Here is a 14,627-nt window from a genome sequence, read left to right on the forward strand (position 1 = left end):
TTTTTTTTTTTTTTTTTTTTTTTTCTTTTAATCCTGTTGTGGGTCAAACCAGAGGAACTTTTGGCTATTTTTATTCAGGTGCAGAAAAGCTTCACATGATGAGTGGTGAAAGCATCTCATTAGGATGGCATCAACTCTTCAGGGAAAAAACTGTTTTAGCAGAGAATTTACACACCATAGCCATGTACTTTACCTGCCATTTGCCCACTGTTTGTTTTTCTCTTAGCCTGGCCAATCTGCTTAAAAGCCGTTTCAGCGATCTGCAGTTTCTTAACAAAAGCCATTTCAGCAAAAAATAACATTGCTGCCGGGGTTGGGAAGGAGGGGAGGCTGACACCGTCACCTTGAGCAGGCGCTCCTGCAGTCGACGCTTTGCGGGATCCTCCCTGGGATGTGGCCGCAGGGCTCCAGCCTGCTCTGGGGCAGGATCAGGGTGCGTTTGGATGCTGGCAGTGGTGCAAGGACATGATGCGTTTCCTGGAAACGGCTGGGTGGGGGTTGACGGGGAAAATGCAGAAGCCTTGTGTCAAGGTGGAGCGGTGTAATTTCTGTTTATGTAGGAATTTCTGGGATTCTGAAAGCAAAACATTTCCGTCTTTGCAGGCAATTTAGCGCAACTACTAGCTGAATACATTCCTCAGCAAATCGATACAGTGCAGTATTTTAGAAGATCTACTGTGAAGGCAGTTCTGTGCAGAAGCCCGTGGGGCACGCTGTGACCGAGAAGCCCCCTCATGCAGGGAGCTTTTCAAGTCTCCATCCAGAGCAGCCTACAACTTAACGTCACTGGCGGCTTTTGTTCTCTTGGTATGAATTTCAGGTTACTGCACTGTGCCTGTCAAAAGGTGCATCTCATCCCTTCCTATTTATTTTGCTCTGTTTAGAATCCTATTGAAAAAAGAGAGGAAATGTCTTTTTTCTAACTGGAGATTTAGTATTCAGCTCTGTTGGCTGATTCACCGATAGAAAAATTCCCACTGACTTGAGTTAGAGTTGAATGGATTATATTATCTTTTCATATGCAGAAAATTATTTTGAAATTGAAGTTAATAACAGCAATTTAAAAATTGTCATTGTTGGATAATACAGTATTTATTTTTATCATGTTCTTTTTATGATCTGATGTCTGAATAAAAGCACTTTTCTTGCTTTTTGCTTAATTAGCATGTCATGAAGAACTTTGTGGCATCAAACATGCCATCTAATTGCATTCATTAGTAGCATCTTTGGGATAAGTTTTAATTAAGTTGTACAGTGCAGATCAATACTTGTATTGCATCCATTGCATCTTATGACAGGAATATACTCTTATGCACAGTTTAATTACAGTGATTGTAATAGGAGGAATTTGGGTAACCTGCCATTTTGTTGGCAGGTTTCTCCTCCTTTTTGAAATGGTTTGCAGCTATAATATAGGACATGTTTGTTACGTGTCCTATTTTGAGGAATATTTTAAGATCACCTTTGTGATCTCAGTGAGAAAATGCAGTAGGATTAGGAGCACTTGGGTACTGAATCTTTGACTTCAGCCGAAGCAGGGATAGAAGATAACCTGTAGACATGTCAGGAGGGCAAAAGCTGGCCATTACTGGGTGGCATCTGTAAGGGTGGTTGAAAACTTTTTTCACAGCTTAAGCTGTGGCGTTGATAGCCAACTAATTTTGCTTCCTTATGATGAATGTATTTCAGTAAAATCACTCAATTTTGTTTCTGGTGAATATCATAGCATCCTGAGCACCCAAGCATGGTTTCTGTTCTAGAAACAATACCCAGAGGAGGCAGAAAATCTCCGTGTTCTGTGATAGCATGCTGGATTAATGATTGCATACACTGCAGATATCCACGTATCTTCTTTAAGCGTCTGGCGCCAGGGCTGAGGACAAATTTCCCTACCTGTTGTGTTTTGACTGTTTTTGTGTACAATGAGCTGCAGTCATCAGCTTTCGGTGTATTACAATGATTACGAGAAAAATTCATCACAATATCACTTCTATTTTAGTATAATGTATGTCTAGTTCTGTTATTTGTGCCTCTGTGTACATAACATGGTTTGCTATTAAGTTCTTGTGCTTCTATACATTTAGGTCATTAACTCTTTAGGGAAAAATAGGCACTCTGAAGTGGAATGCCAATTACAGGAACTTGATGAGTCTATTTCTTGTCACAGTGAGCAGGTACTCTCTAAATACTGTATTTATGATGTCCGAGGTAATCAGTTGGCAATGTTCTGATTTTGTTGATGGTGCATTGCAGTAGGGTGACCCGTGCTGATGTAGAGGTCTGTATGCCTTGGGTTTACACTGGTATTTGTCTGTGCAGAGATGGAAAATGTACCTCAGATGAATACCAGAGTTGAGAACTGATATTCCCATTTTTTCTGCTTGTATGTATATGCTATTTCTTTTTCTCTACCAATTGTTAAGTACCTAACTAAATGGGCTTGTTTCCAAAGGACTGAGCATTTATCCTCCTTCTCTTGTTTCCAACTTGTTCTTGGGATAGCTCATCTTCAGTTTGAAAGTCTTGAAGTTTGACTTCCTGTGGGATTTCTAAACAGTGCATACATTGGAGACCATGAATTGAAGACTTGAGGAAATTGGTTCCTTATTAGGCTGAACATGGGTGCGAAAATGAGGCTGTGCTATGCAGATAAATATACTGTGGAAAGCAAGAATTACAGTCTGAAGGATTTTTGTGCTTTGCAAAGTAGACTCCTCTTAGACTGAGTTTCTCTGTAACAGCTATTGATTCAGAGGGAAGTTCTTAATTTGGGAGACTGGAAGTCCTGAGAACAGGAGATGACACTGGAAAGCTCAGCACCAAAAGCTACTGTATTTTTCCTCAGCTGATTTAACTCTGCGTAGATGTATGTTTTTAAAATTATTTCATGCTTCCGTACTCAGTATTTCAGGAAATATGAGGGGAAATATTATGAGATTGAGGATAGTTTTTATTGCTCTTTAATGTTAATCGTTTGTCTATTGCTTCTGACTTAACAGAACCACTGTATTTTTGGTGAAGGGGGGGAAGACAATCCCTTGGGTGTGTTAAGTGAAGTTGTCGAGTCTTGGAACAACATGCAAGGGAGAAAAAAAAATAGATTCCTATTAACTGTAATACTGCCATACTTACATATAAAGTACTTCAAAACTTGAATCCATGATAACTAGGGTACTCTGCATGTTGTTTCTTGTTTTGTGTTTGTCTAAAAGGCTTGATTATGCTGAAGACTGTACCACCATAGAAGGAATACGTGTGTATCTTCTGTATGTCTTATACAGAGTTTATGTAGTTACCTGCCTCCCAAAAAGACCAGTCTCAAAGAACTTAATGCAAGAGTCTGGATCTTGCAGAAATTTGGAACGTGTGCAATTTCCAGTTGCAGATCTCAAAGGGTATGATCTCATTGTTAGAGGAGTTACTGCATTGTTATTTTGTCTTACAAAAACCCAGCTTCCTTTGTTAATTATAAACAGCCTATTTACCATAGCCACCCAAATCATGAAATATTTACTGAAATTTATAAGACATCCACCTTACCAGTTTTTTTCTTTCTTTCAGTGAATTTACTGGACTCACGCACAGTAATGGGGGATCTAGGATGGATAGCCTACCCAAAAAATGGGGTAAGTCTCTGTTATTGTTTGCTTTTTCACTCACAAATTACACTAATTGTTTCCATTCGGAAAGTAGACTACTGGGTTTAAAAACTCCCTGGAGTCATTTGTCTGCAATGGAAGGAAAAATATATAAAACAACGTGCTGGGACTGGAAAAATGGAGCTGTGTAACTGGGGGATTGATTTATTTATGCAGTAGATCCAGCCCCAGATATTTTAATAAAAAAAAAAAAAAAAAAAAGAAAGAAAAAAGTGAGTTTGTCCCCTCGCTTGTCTCCTCACCAACAAACCCATGAGATTATATAAATTTAAGCCATGAATTCTGGTTCTTTACTTGAGCATGTGGGGTAAATGTACAACAGTTTTCCACAAATTTTCTTTTGAAACACAGGGTTTGGAACATTACTGTTAGCTTTAAATGAAGAGGGCTGCACAGGCTCCAGATAAAATTTTGGCAGCTGATAACTCTGGAACAGGAGGTGAGTTTTAAGCATCATGCAGGGTCTACGTTCCTTCCGTTAACTGTTCTGAGGGCTGAAGGAACCTGGCTTCCTAATTTGATACCAGAAATAGTTACGGAGTCCAGGTACTTTAATACTCATCAATGTGTCCACTTGGCCTGACAGAATTGTATGACCAAAATTCACAGGAATTGTTCTGGCTGGAGCACCCTTAATGCTGTACTGTAATAGAGAACTTTGATAGTCTTGCACGCTGTTGAGTATTCCTGTCAATTCCTGTCATACAGAAGCAATGTCTGGTGTATCCTGAGATAGAAATGCTGCGTAGCTGTGCTCTCCGATAAAGCAGATTTCAGGAATGTGGTATACCAGAGTTTTAGGTACCAGGTGAAATAGGCTGCAGAATTGTCTTGCACTCCAGTTCGACTCCCATAAAACACGGTGGCAATGTTTGTACAGTATAGCCAACCCTGTGCATAAACACTATAGACTAAATTACAGTCTGGCTTCCCGTATTTTGTGCAGATAAAAGGTGGTAGTAATAGCAGCCTCACTAAGGCAAGTTGGGTGCTTGCAGACCCTGGTTATGGCAGAAATGTAAAAGCACGAGGGGAGCTTAGTTCATCTTGAAGCCAGTTCAACATCATGTTGTTGTCCAAGTCGATTGCAATATATTTTTTTCTCTTGATTTTAAAGATGAGAATTGAACTTGTTCCCCTTGCATATGTGGGCATCAGAATAACTAGTTCCAGATGTGCAGGCAGAGTCTTATGTTGGTGCTATGTCAAACTACAAAGATTCTGTTGTTTACTTCTTAATGTCCACTTTTTCCCTTTTGCACATCTGTCAGTATTCTTCCTAGGCTATGAGCAGTGGCTGCATAATCTCATGTCCTTCCAGAAATGTCAGCAGAGAAATAACTAAGCCTGAAGCATTCAGGATATATCCAGATCTGTATATGTAGATGAGTAAATGAAAAGCTAAATATTCGATGTATAAGGCTCAGTTGCTTTTTTATTATTTAGAGAATTTTTTTTATATTTAAAAGCCGAGGTTTTGACCAGCACCCGTAGTGCACTCATGAATGCCAAGTTAATGGTTACTGACTCAATTGGGAGACTTTTTTTCTTGATTTGACTAATTCAAATAATAAATGAATCAGACAGTCGGTTTTTGAATTTCCAGAAATCTCTTGTTAATCTTCTTTGTTTTCATGGGACCATAAAAATCCATGAGCTTAGCCCAGTTGTCTCCTTTGGCCTAATATATTTGCAATGTTTTATAAATAGTGGGGAAAAAAAAGGCTTTCCAGACCTAATTCTTTAACCCCTTTATCTGCTCTCAGTCAGCTGTTCTGCAGTCATACTCTTATAGGCTTGATTTAGAAATAAATATATATATATGTAAGATCTACCGTGTGTAAATATTTTAAGTCTTACTTCACTATTTGAATTTGCAAAGAGGTAGGTAGTTTAGAAATAATGCAGGCAAGTTTATTTGTTTGTTTGAGGTATTCTCATCCTGATTTTTCTCAGAACATCAAAAATGTTTGAAATATCTGCAAAGCTTCCAAACAAGGGAAGGAGCAGAAATCTGATAGTATGTAACTCTATGTGTTGTGTATATTTAAGTCTAGTAACTTAAACTGTTTGGTAACAATTGCAGCGATGATGTAGTTCCAACTATAGATATGTCGCCTTTTGAAGCCACTTTCAATTTTGTTTTGATAATTCTCCACTTGATCTTTATTATGAATCTTAAGGAAATTAGTGTTTTCCTTAGAACCACATCTGCTAGAAGTAGAAGATTACTGACAGCAGAATTCCTCATGCAAAGAAAGTAAGCAATTTAGACTTTGTAGCTTTGTAGGAGTGCCCGGGAGAAGTTGTAAGTGCATCACAAGGGTTTAAGGGGAGAAGTTGAGAACTTCTGTGTTTATTCTTGGAGGGGAAAAAAAAAAAGAAGACAAAAGATTATGGTGGGGTAAGAGGTTCAGTCATATGAAAAGAACATGCTTCTGGCACATCCTTTCTGGTGAGTGTCATATTCTAGATTTGTTTCAGATGCATACTATGGTGGATTTTGTGTATTGAAGCTGTAAGTCTTTCCTTCCACATTCCAGAAAGATCAAGCCGTACTCATTTAGCCTGCTGCTCGCCTCATTTTTTGCTGAACACAATGGAAAAATGCACTCTACCTTGGGAAATGAAGGGAGCAATGGGGGAAGGAAACTGATTGGCCAATCTGGAGACAAATTAGGCTTAGAACTACTTCTGTTTCATAGCTGTAATTCCAAATAGAGCACCTCAGCTGCTTTAGTCCCTGTGTGATCAGGGACTGCAAAAAGCAGCAAAATACTGCTGCAAAATAACATGCACCGGGTAATCTTCGGAATAACAGGCTTTAGGGGAGAGAAGTGCTTCAGGGCTGTCTCTGCAGAGCTTTCCTAGCTAGGTGCTTATTTGGTATGGGTTTTGGCAGTGTCTGAAATTCTTTCATGCTTTCATTTTGGGTTTCATGCGTTTCATTTTGCCTGTGATTATGGAAGGCAAGAAAAAACTACATACACACACATGGGTGTATTTGTGTAGTGGAAATGCTAAGTCATGGCTTGAAACAGTGATTGGGCACCTGATGGGAAGGTGGGAACCTGGAGCTCAGGTGCATGCAATGTACCTGAGTGACCAGAAGGGGTGGTGCTAGAATCCACCCCTTCCCAGACTTCATTTAAGGTTTGGCAATGGAGGCAAGGCTATCTTGTTGGAGATCCCTGTGTATCTGATGCCTTCTGAAGGTAAGCACCTTATTTTCTTTATTTCTGTACTCCTCGGCTGTTGAATTTGAGCAACCGTTTCACTTCCTGCAGCATAGGACCCTGTTACTCTGCTGTTGTTGCTGTGCTTTCTATTGCATTACAATTTGTATATTTATGTATGTGAAGTATTGAGAAACCAGCAAAAATGAAATGTGATGTGGCCAAATGTACATGTTGTAAGGAACCAGATGTTGTACAGGAGGAGATGCTTTATTCTGCTGCTCTGCCCTAAATTAATGAATCCTGGTAGCATGGCCTTCTTGGTACCCCAGGAGGGCTTCCCTGGCAGCGTGGTGTTTGGCAACTTATAGCAGTCACATGTGGCTCTTAAGCCTGTTCTGTTTGTTGAAGCATGAGCAAAGCCTCATGGGGTTTGCATGGTGATGGAGCTCAGAAAGGGGGCCTTCTCACTGCCAGTGGTGCATGATCAGCATGGAAATGCTATTCTTTTTGTAGCTCATGAGTTGAGAATGTATCATGTATCATAGGTCAGAGGGTTGATTTCCACTTTGTTCTGCAGTGTAAGTTTTCTTTAATCAGAAGAATGTTGTTGGAATTACTAGAGGTGATATCAGAAATATCACAAGTGTTTGGCTCCCTCTTTATTAAAATACATGCTTCTGTAGCGAGCATCCACATCCTCTTTTACCTACAGACTAACTTGGAGAATTACCAAAACTGGGCATATCAGGGATCTGTGTGCATTACAGGGGGCTGTGATGCTGGCCTAGTCTGACCTCCAGAAACTGCCTGTATTTGACTGTGCTAAGTATATTTTTTTGTTAAATGGAGACTCCCAGAAGAAGGAACAACAGGAAGTACTGTGAGAAACAGCTGGCTCAGATCAGACAGTGTCTGTAGACTATTGCTGCCTTTCCTCCTTTGACTTAGCAGGAGGCTCTGCAGGATGCATTTTGGCTCCCCACGAAGCCATATCTGGGGTAGAGGCTACAAAGAGCTCCTGGTAAATCTGTGCTGTTCGGCCTTGGTCTGACTGTGTAAAAACACAACCACTTTTAGCAGTAAGCATGTAATTGCAAAAGTTACTAATTAAAATCAGTGCTTTTTAGATGGCTTGATTTATTCACCAGTTATGTCTGATATGTTTCAGTGGCTATGATAGTGCTGATTTGCTTCAGATCATCTTTCCCTTCAGGATTTATTTTTAAAAGTTATTTTTTTTCTTGCCAAATTGGAGCACACCTGCTTTACTTATGCGCCTTCCACCTCCCATTGATTTCCTTGAACTTCCTGTAGCTCAGAACAGGAAGGCTCTCTAGTCCTTGGAGTATTGGCTATGTGCTGTGGCTCATTGCACAGCTCCATGTTCTGGGTTTTTTTTTTAGGCTCAGACAGGAAAATAAACATGCAGGAATCTTATCCTGTGGAGATGTTAGAGGATGCTGGGATCGCTCGTAGTTCTTTATTCATTGCAGAAAATGAGAGCGATAGCTGACTGACTCCAAGAGGAAAAGCAGTTGCCCTGTTTTTGGTGGTCAGTAAGGCCAAATACTGAAAGCAGGGGGAGTAAATTCAGCCACGCTGATTCTGCGAGTTGCTTGTCAGTTATGTAGGATTTCAGTAGGCTTTATTTTATTATTATATTTATTTTGGAGGGGGCGGTGAGCGGCATTTCTGGGTGATTCTTTTGAGGACAGGTACCCTAGGGTGCGTCTTTGAAGTTAAAAATAGCAGCGGTTTAGATTACTCAGCGTGGTTTGTGAATACATTCATGTTTTTCTCTGTCGATCTCAGTTCAGATAGAGATTTTATATGGGAATCCTAGATTGGAAGCAGCGTTTGCCCTTGGGGTTAGAAATAAAATAAAGGGGAGGGATAGGGGGAATGAGAGGAGGAGGAGGATTCTTGGCACCATTGAGCTGTGTCATGTAGCTATGATTACAACTGGCATTTTCAGGGCAGTACTTTTTGGCAGCTTGTGTTTTCTCTTGCAAATGCTGCTCGGCTGTGACCAGTACAGAAGAGGAAGCAGAGGGATATGTACTACGGCACATTCCTTACTGCAGCAGGGAGCGTGCTGGAGATTGAAGTAATACCTGAGCAGGTGAAAAAATATATGAATGATTCCTGAAAAACCTGGTGTTTGGCTGATTATTTGGAAATACATTTGCTCACATAGATGTTAGAAAGAAACATACTCTACATCTGCAAATTATTTGAAGCAAGCTCAAGTAATCCAAACCAAAGCTGTACTGGTCATTTTTCATTATATACAAGATAGACAATTTTTACATAAGGAATTTCTGGGATGATGTTGAGAGATAAAATACATGTGAGGGCATTGTTTTCCCCTAAGATTCCTTATGGTAATATGAAATATATATATATATATGTATGTATATATATCTTAGCTTCTGTCCTCTTTGAAAGTCCCCCTTGTTTCTTATGTTTTTATATAGTCATCTCATATCCCGTAGTAATGTTTTCTTCCTCTTCTAGTATATCAGTGTGATAGATGCATGTTTGCATTTTATAGCATAATTGTAACAAAAGAACTTGAGCTTTGAGTCAGAAAAGACAGAATAATGCAGAACCTTTGTGGTAATCAAACTAAATTATGTTTGAGGTCATGTTTCAAACACTGGAAGCTCCCAAAGTTGTTAAAGGGGAAAGGGGACTCTGAAAGCTGAGTTCAGCCAGCTGACTGCTGATGGAATCTGTAGGTTTGTCTGTTGTGTAAGTAGCACTGCCAGTGCTTCTAGAGCTGTATTTGTTTCACAGAGCTTGAACATGCCAATCAAAATCTAAAAGATTTGGTAGGAGAAATAAGATGTTCACATTGTTTGGAGAGGCTGACAGAGGTGGGTGGAGCAGTGAGTGTTGGACTGGCTTGTAACAGTCTTGAGGGATGCAGAGAAGGGAATATGCCATTGCTCAGGTTTGCAATGGGAAGGACAAGAAAAGCAGGATTTATTTCAGCTAAACTGATTCAGGTGAAATTTGATGGAAAGTACTTTGTCCTGCTCCAGCTTTGAGGCAGATAAGGCATTTCCTTCCCGGGAGGTCTCTGATAGCAGATCAGGCTGCTGTCTGTTGCTGTGGATGAGCAGTATTCATCCCTTCTGGAGGAACAGACAGATGATCTGTTTTGACCTCTTCCAGCTCTACATACAAATGGCAGTGGATTGAAAGCATGTGTCCGGAGTGAGATCTGTCTTTCTGATGTTTTTTCCTCCTTGCCCTGCTTATAAAGCTCCTTTACTCATCCAACACCCTGTATTTAAGACCAGCTTTTCTAATGTCTGCAACATGTTGCCAATGATATGTAACGTCTTTTAGATCAGAGCACCTCATGCTGTAGAATAGCTTTCATTGAACCTCTTTGCTGTTCTATGCATGTCTTTTCCCGTGTCTCCTTTCCTATCTGAAGTTAAATCTCCACTTGTGCGTGCTCTTAATTTTTTGTTTTGGACTCTTATCTACCTGCTGTTCAGTTTATATGCTGTTGGCATGAATCAAGCCTTTACTAGATAGCAGCATCTGGCAAGACATAGGCCTTATTAAAAGAGATCAAAAATGCCTGGCATACCCTGAAATACTGTAAAAATAAATTAATGCTAGCAAGATTAAGAATAAAACAAATCTTTATCTCTGTTAGAGCTGTATTACTAGAATTATGCACTACACTCTTTGTCTTGAAAATCCACCACAGAAGAATCGAAGGTTGATCTTTCAGTATATCTTTTTGTAAATACAGTTGTCAGCATTAGGTTCCTCCACACAGGCTCGTTGGGCAAACAATAATCTCCTTTCATGCTAAAAAGTCTTTTTTTTTTTCTCCAGTGTCTAAGAATTACGTGTGGGGATAAAAGAGCTTTGAAGAGCTTTATCTTCTAAAACCATTGTTTTCTCTGCTACTTTTGTGCTGGTTCCAGAAATATTGGTATCCAACAGTTAGAAACCATACAATTAAAATGTATAAACATAGTGCTGTCATGAAGAGTCTGAAATTTTACAGAATAAAATAATTATTGTTATAGTACATGTGTGCCGTGGCCCTGGGTTTATAAAATACGCATTAGGATTTTATAGTTTATGTTGATGGATTTTTACTACGTTACTTATGCTACTTACTACTTCGTATCCTAATATATTTCTATATAAATCACTGGAGTACTTACAGTATAATCACATAATCTGTTTGTATGACTGAAAATGCGTTGGCCTTGGTCTTGCCCCCCTTTGACGGCACATATTTTTATTCGGATTAATAGCTTTTGGGGGTAAATAAATTCAAGGCTGCAGTCTTGTGTTTATTTTTGCTCTTTTTATAATGAGGACAATTAGTTGTCTTTTCATGGTACTCATTCAGGAAAGCCAGATTAGAAAGAATGAAAGAAAATGAGTGCTAACTTCAAAGGGAAAAAACAAACATGCTAAGTTTTAATCTAGAAGGTGAATATTTTAAAATGTAGAATGCCTGAAAAAAGTGTATAAAAACAGAAGCTGCTATTTTGTTTGTGGTTGCTTTATGTATTGGACAGCAAAATTTGACAGTAAAAAGTTAGGAGGTCATTTTGAAGATCTATTAGCTACCTTATTAGCTAATAAGGAAAGCTTTTTGACTGACTTGTGATCAGTGCAAACTCCTGTTATGTGGCTATACGAGAAAAAGTTCAGCATCTATTGTCTAAGGATGTTCAAGGAGACCTCAATTTATTTTCAAGGTATTTAATGGAAATGATCAGAACTCTCAGAGGTGGAAAATGGTAGCTGTCCTGAGCCCTGCTTTTGCTAGTCCACATGGCAGAAACAGGGTGTCTTTTCAGTTACTGAAGCGTGTGCACACACATACAAAATAGGAGGGTGGGGACTGGGTTTCTAGGCAGCCAAAGAAAATGCTTGTGTTTTAGTTGGAATCTTTTTTCCTCGAAATATTTTGGTTTCCTGTGGTCTAATTTATCTTAGATGTTTTGATAGCGGGGAAAGAAGCATGCTATGGTCTATTATTTAGTGTGATTCACTAAAGCATTCATGAGATCTGTCAGTTTTAATGTTGACAGTACTGTGGCAAAACAGATGTGAGATTAAGTACCAGGGTACGCATGGATGTAAGTACATGCTTCCAGGGATTGTGTCCTAGCTCTTTTCCAAAGCAAAGTGGTAGATTTCTAACCACCTTTTAGATTCTTCTCAACACAAACGATGAAATGCTGTTAAAGGGAATGTGGGTGACACCCAGCTATCAGTCATCTCTATTCTACCCCTGTGATGTTGTGCATTGCCTCACTGACATGATCGATTGCTTGCATCCCGCAGACTGAACAGTAAGTATAAAAGAATTGCAGAACATGATCGGATTCTGGAGTTCATTTCACTGCTGCGTCACCTGCCTTGACAGGGGGTTTGGAGAAAAAAGAGGCCTTGTTATCCTATGAGGCACTGTGAATGTTTAGGAGAGAGAACAGTTATTTTTCCCATGCATAAGGGGAAACTAATGCTACTGATTTTTATTTAATCACTGAAATCGCATCAGTGATGTAGTGAAGGTTTAGACTTGGGAGTGATACTTGCATAATATCAGGCTCCACTGTTGCTTGTTCAGATCTGCCTCTGGACACTGTGCAGGAATTGTAAGGAACAATCTATGAGCAAGTTCCCAGATAGCTGCAGGCAGGATCAGGCCCTGGGGTTGGTCAGAAGCTGGCCCTGTGCAAGAGTAGTGGCAGGTGCTTCCCGTCATTTCAGTGCCCCAGTGGAGGGCCCACTGAGCAGGAATACCTCTGGGGCAGCATTGATGAGAAGCAGAGACTACTCATGCTTTTTTTCTGACTAAGCTGAAAATGGCTCAGTGCAGCTCTGGATTCACCTTCTGATGCTTTTCAAGAAGTGAAGTGATAATACATACCTGGTTCTTGCCAAAACTCTCTGATGAGTATCTGACTTGCACTTTCTTGCTTATTTATCTTCTGTGTTCATTATTCCAGCAAATGCCAGGTCACTGCTTTGATTATATTGAGTTCTGATTTAATAAAATGACTCGTAGAGAAAATCAAATTGTTTTTGTATTATGAGAAGAGATGTTTAATTTGTAAGAGAAACTATCCATTTTTAAAGCTAGTTTCACTTCAGGAGTGTGCATCTTATTGACTTCTGGGGTAAATGAACTACCTCTGTGTCGAAACACATCAAATAGTGTCCTGTAGATTTGTTACTGTGCTGAAGTAAGATGAACCAGAAGCTTGTGAAGTTGTGAGCTTCCTGAGGATAATTACCCTCCTTGGGATGCTCTTTCACAGCATCAAAGGTAGAACTCTTGGCTTTGAAGCAGGGGAAGGACTGAACCCTTGTGCTGCACAAGTTCTCATTTTACTTCAGCAAGAATTTTGGGGGTCAGTGACCTGTCCCTCATCTTCCCAGATGTTCCGGTAATACTATTTACCTGTAGTATTGACAGTGCCATAATGCTGTGCAGAAGATCCAGTTGGCAGAAGGTAATGCGGTATTTCTTAATATGGTTTGAGACACTGGTGTACACTGTTTATCTGTTTGCAGTCCTGTTCCAGTGGTGAGGAATAGCTGCAGGCTTGGCTGCTCTCCTGCCTTGCCTTTGGCTGTGAGCTAATGAAAAATACATGAGTGAGCACCTCATAATGGAAGAGCAGGCAATAACAGAACTTTGTTGTAACTTAAATATCTGTTTATTGAAAGTGATCTTATTGAGTTGGTTAATTTTAGGTGTTTGAATTTCTCCAATACATGACAAGGATGAACTCTTCTTAGGGAATGATCCTGCTAAAATGGTGAAGTCCCAGCATCCCAAATGTACCTATGTGGAGTAGGGAAACTGCCTGTTACTGGAAAGGAGAAGTTGGTCTCACTGCCTTCTACCTTCAGAAGACGTAGCACCTCTTTGGTACTGGGGCTTTGTTGCTTTTTTTTGTTAGCTTTGTGAGTTACCCTTGCATGTTCAGTCTGCAAAGTCCTGGTACACTGTGATTGTCCTGGCTTCTTGCTGGAGCCTTGGAGGTGTTCCCAAAGTTAACCACTGGAATTTTAGAGAGCCATCAAAATAATATGGCTGTGTATGACATCCATTTGGCATCGCTTGCTTCTTGTTCAATCAACAGAATGGACAGCAAAAATATGGCCCTTGGTTTTTGTTTCTTCTCAGAAACCTTGCGGTGTCCAGTTTTGTTTTGTTAGCTTTATTTTCCTCCAGAAGTAGAAAGATGCATGTTTCAGTGTGCTTTGCCTTGGTTTCAAACCTCCCAGCTGTTTATGATCGGACAGCTGTTGGAACTCTATGCAAGACATAATTTTAAGTGCTGTTAGGTGTTGTGGGGCATGCACTGACTATTCCAGTTGATTGCAATGCAAATGTATAGTAAGCCTGTAAATCATAGCAAGTGTTGTGATTAAAAATCATTACAATAACATAAGATTATTTAGTTTATTGCAAATCCTTCTAGACTATGCAATTAAAATCATAACCACAAGTATAATCCTGTGAGATAGACACTTCATTACAGTCTCCTTCTGGTTTACTGTTTGTGTTGTTTTGATGCCAGATTGAATAACCGAATGTTCCTCTGTACTTAACTTTAGCAGCAGCCTATCTTGTTCTCTTTCGTATCCCTGCTAATTGTGAAGGGTTTTTTATTTTTTAACATGGTGATTTCAGTTCTAGTGGAAAAAACAACCTGAAATGATGAAAGTTTTAGAAAAGAATTGCTGGATTTTGTGTCTATCACAATAGATGTTTCATCAG

The 14,627-nt window shown here is 39.7% G+C and overlaps 1 protein-coding gene across 6 annotated transcripts in view; it reads left to right on the forward strand.

The window, feature by feature from the left end:
- Positions 1–14,627, forward strand: part of EPHA5 (EPH receptor A5) — a 198,614-nt gene that overhangs the window by 10,912 nt on the left and 173,075 nt on the right. For 5 of the 6 annotated variants that reach the window (XM_042812275.1, XM_042812279.1, XM_042812276.1 and 2 more), the window contains exon 2: positions 3,562–3,626. In XM_042812275.1, coding sequence (XP_042668209.1) covers positions 3,588–3,626 — 39 coding nt within the window. In that variant the 5' untranslated portion in view covers positions 3,562–3,587. Of the gene's footprint in view, positions 1–3,561; positions 3,627–4,010; positions 4,099–14,627 lie in introns of those variants that run through there. The other variant, XM_042812278.1, reaches the window with a different exon arrangement.

This window comes from Centrocercus urophasianus, unplaced genomic scaffold (genome assembly GCF_019232065.1).
Source record: "Centrocercus urophasianus isolate 14NV4802_14NV808 unplaced genomic scaffold, USGS_Curo_1.0 seq_13, whole genome shotgun sequence".
Classification (NCBI taxonomy): Eukaryota; Metazoa; Chordata; class Aves; order Galliformes; family Phasianidae; genus Centrocercus; species Centrocercus urophasianus.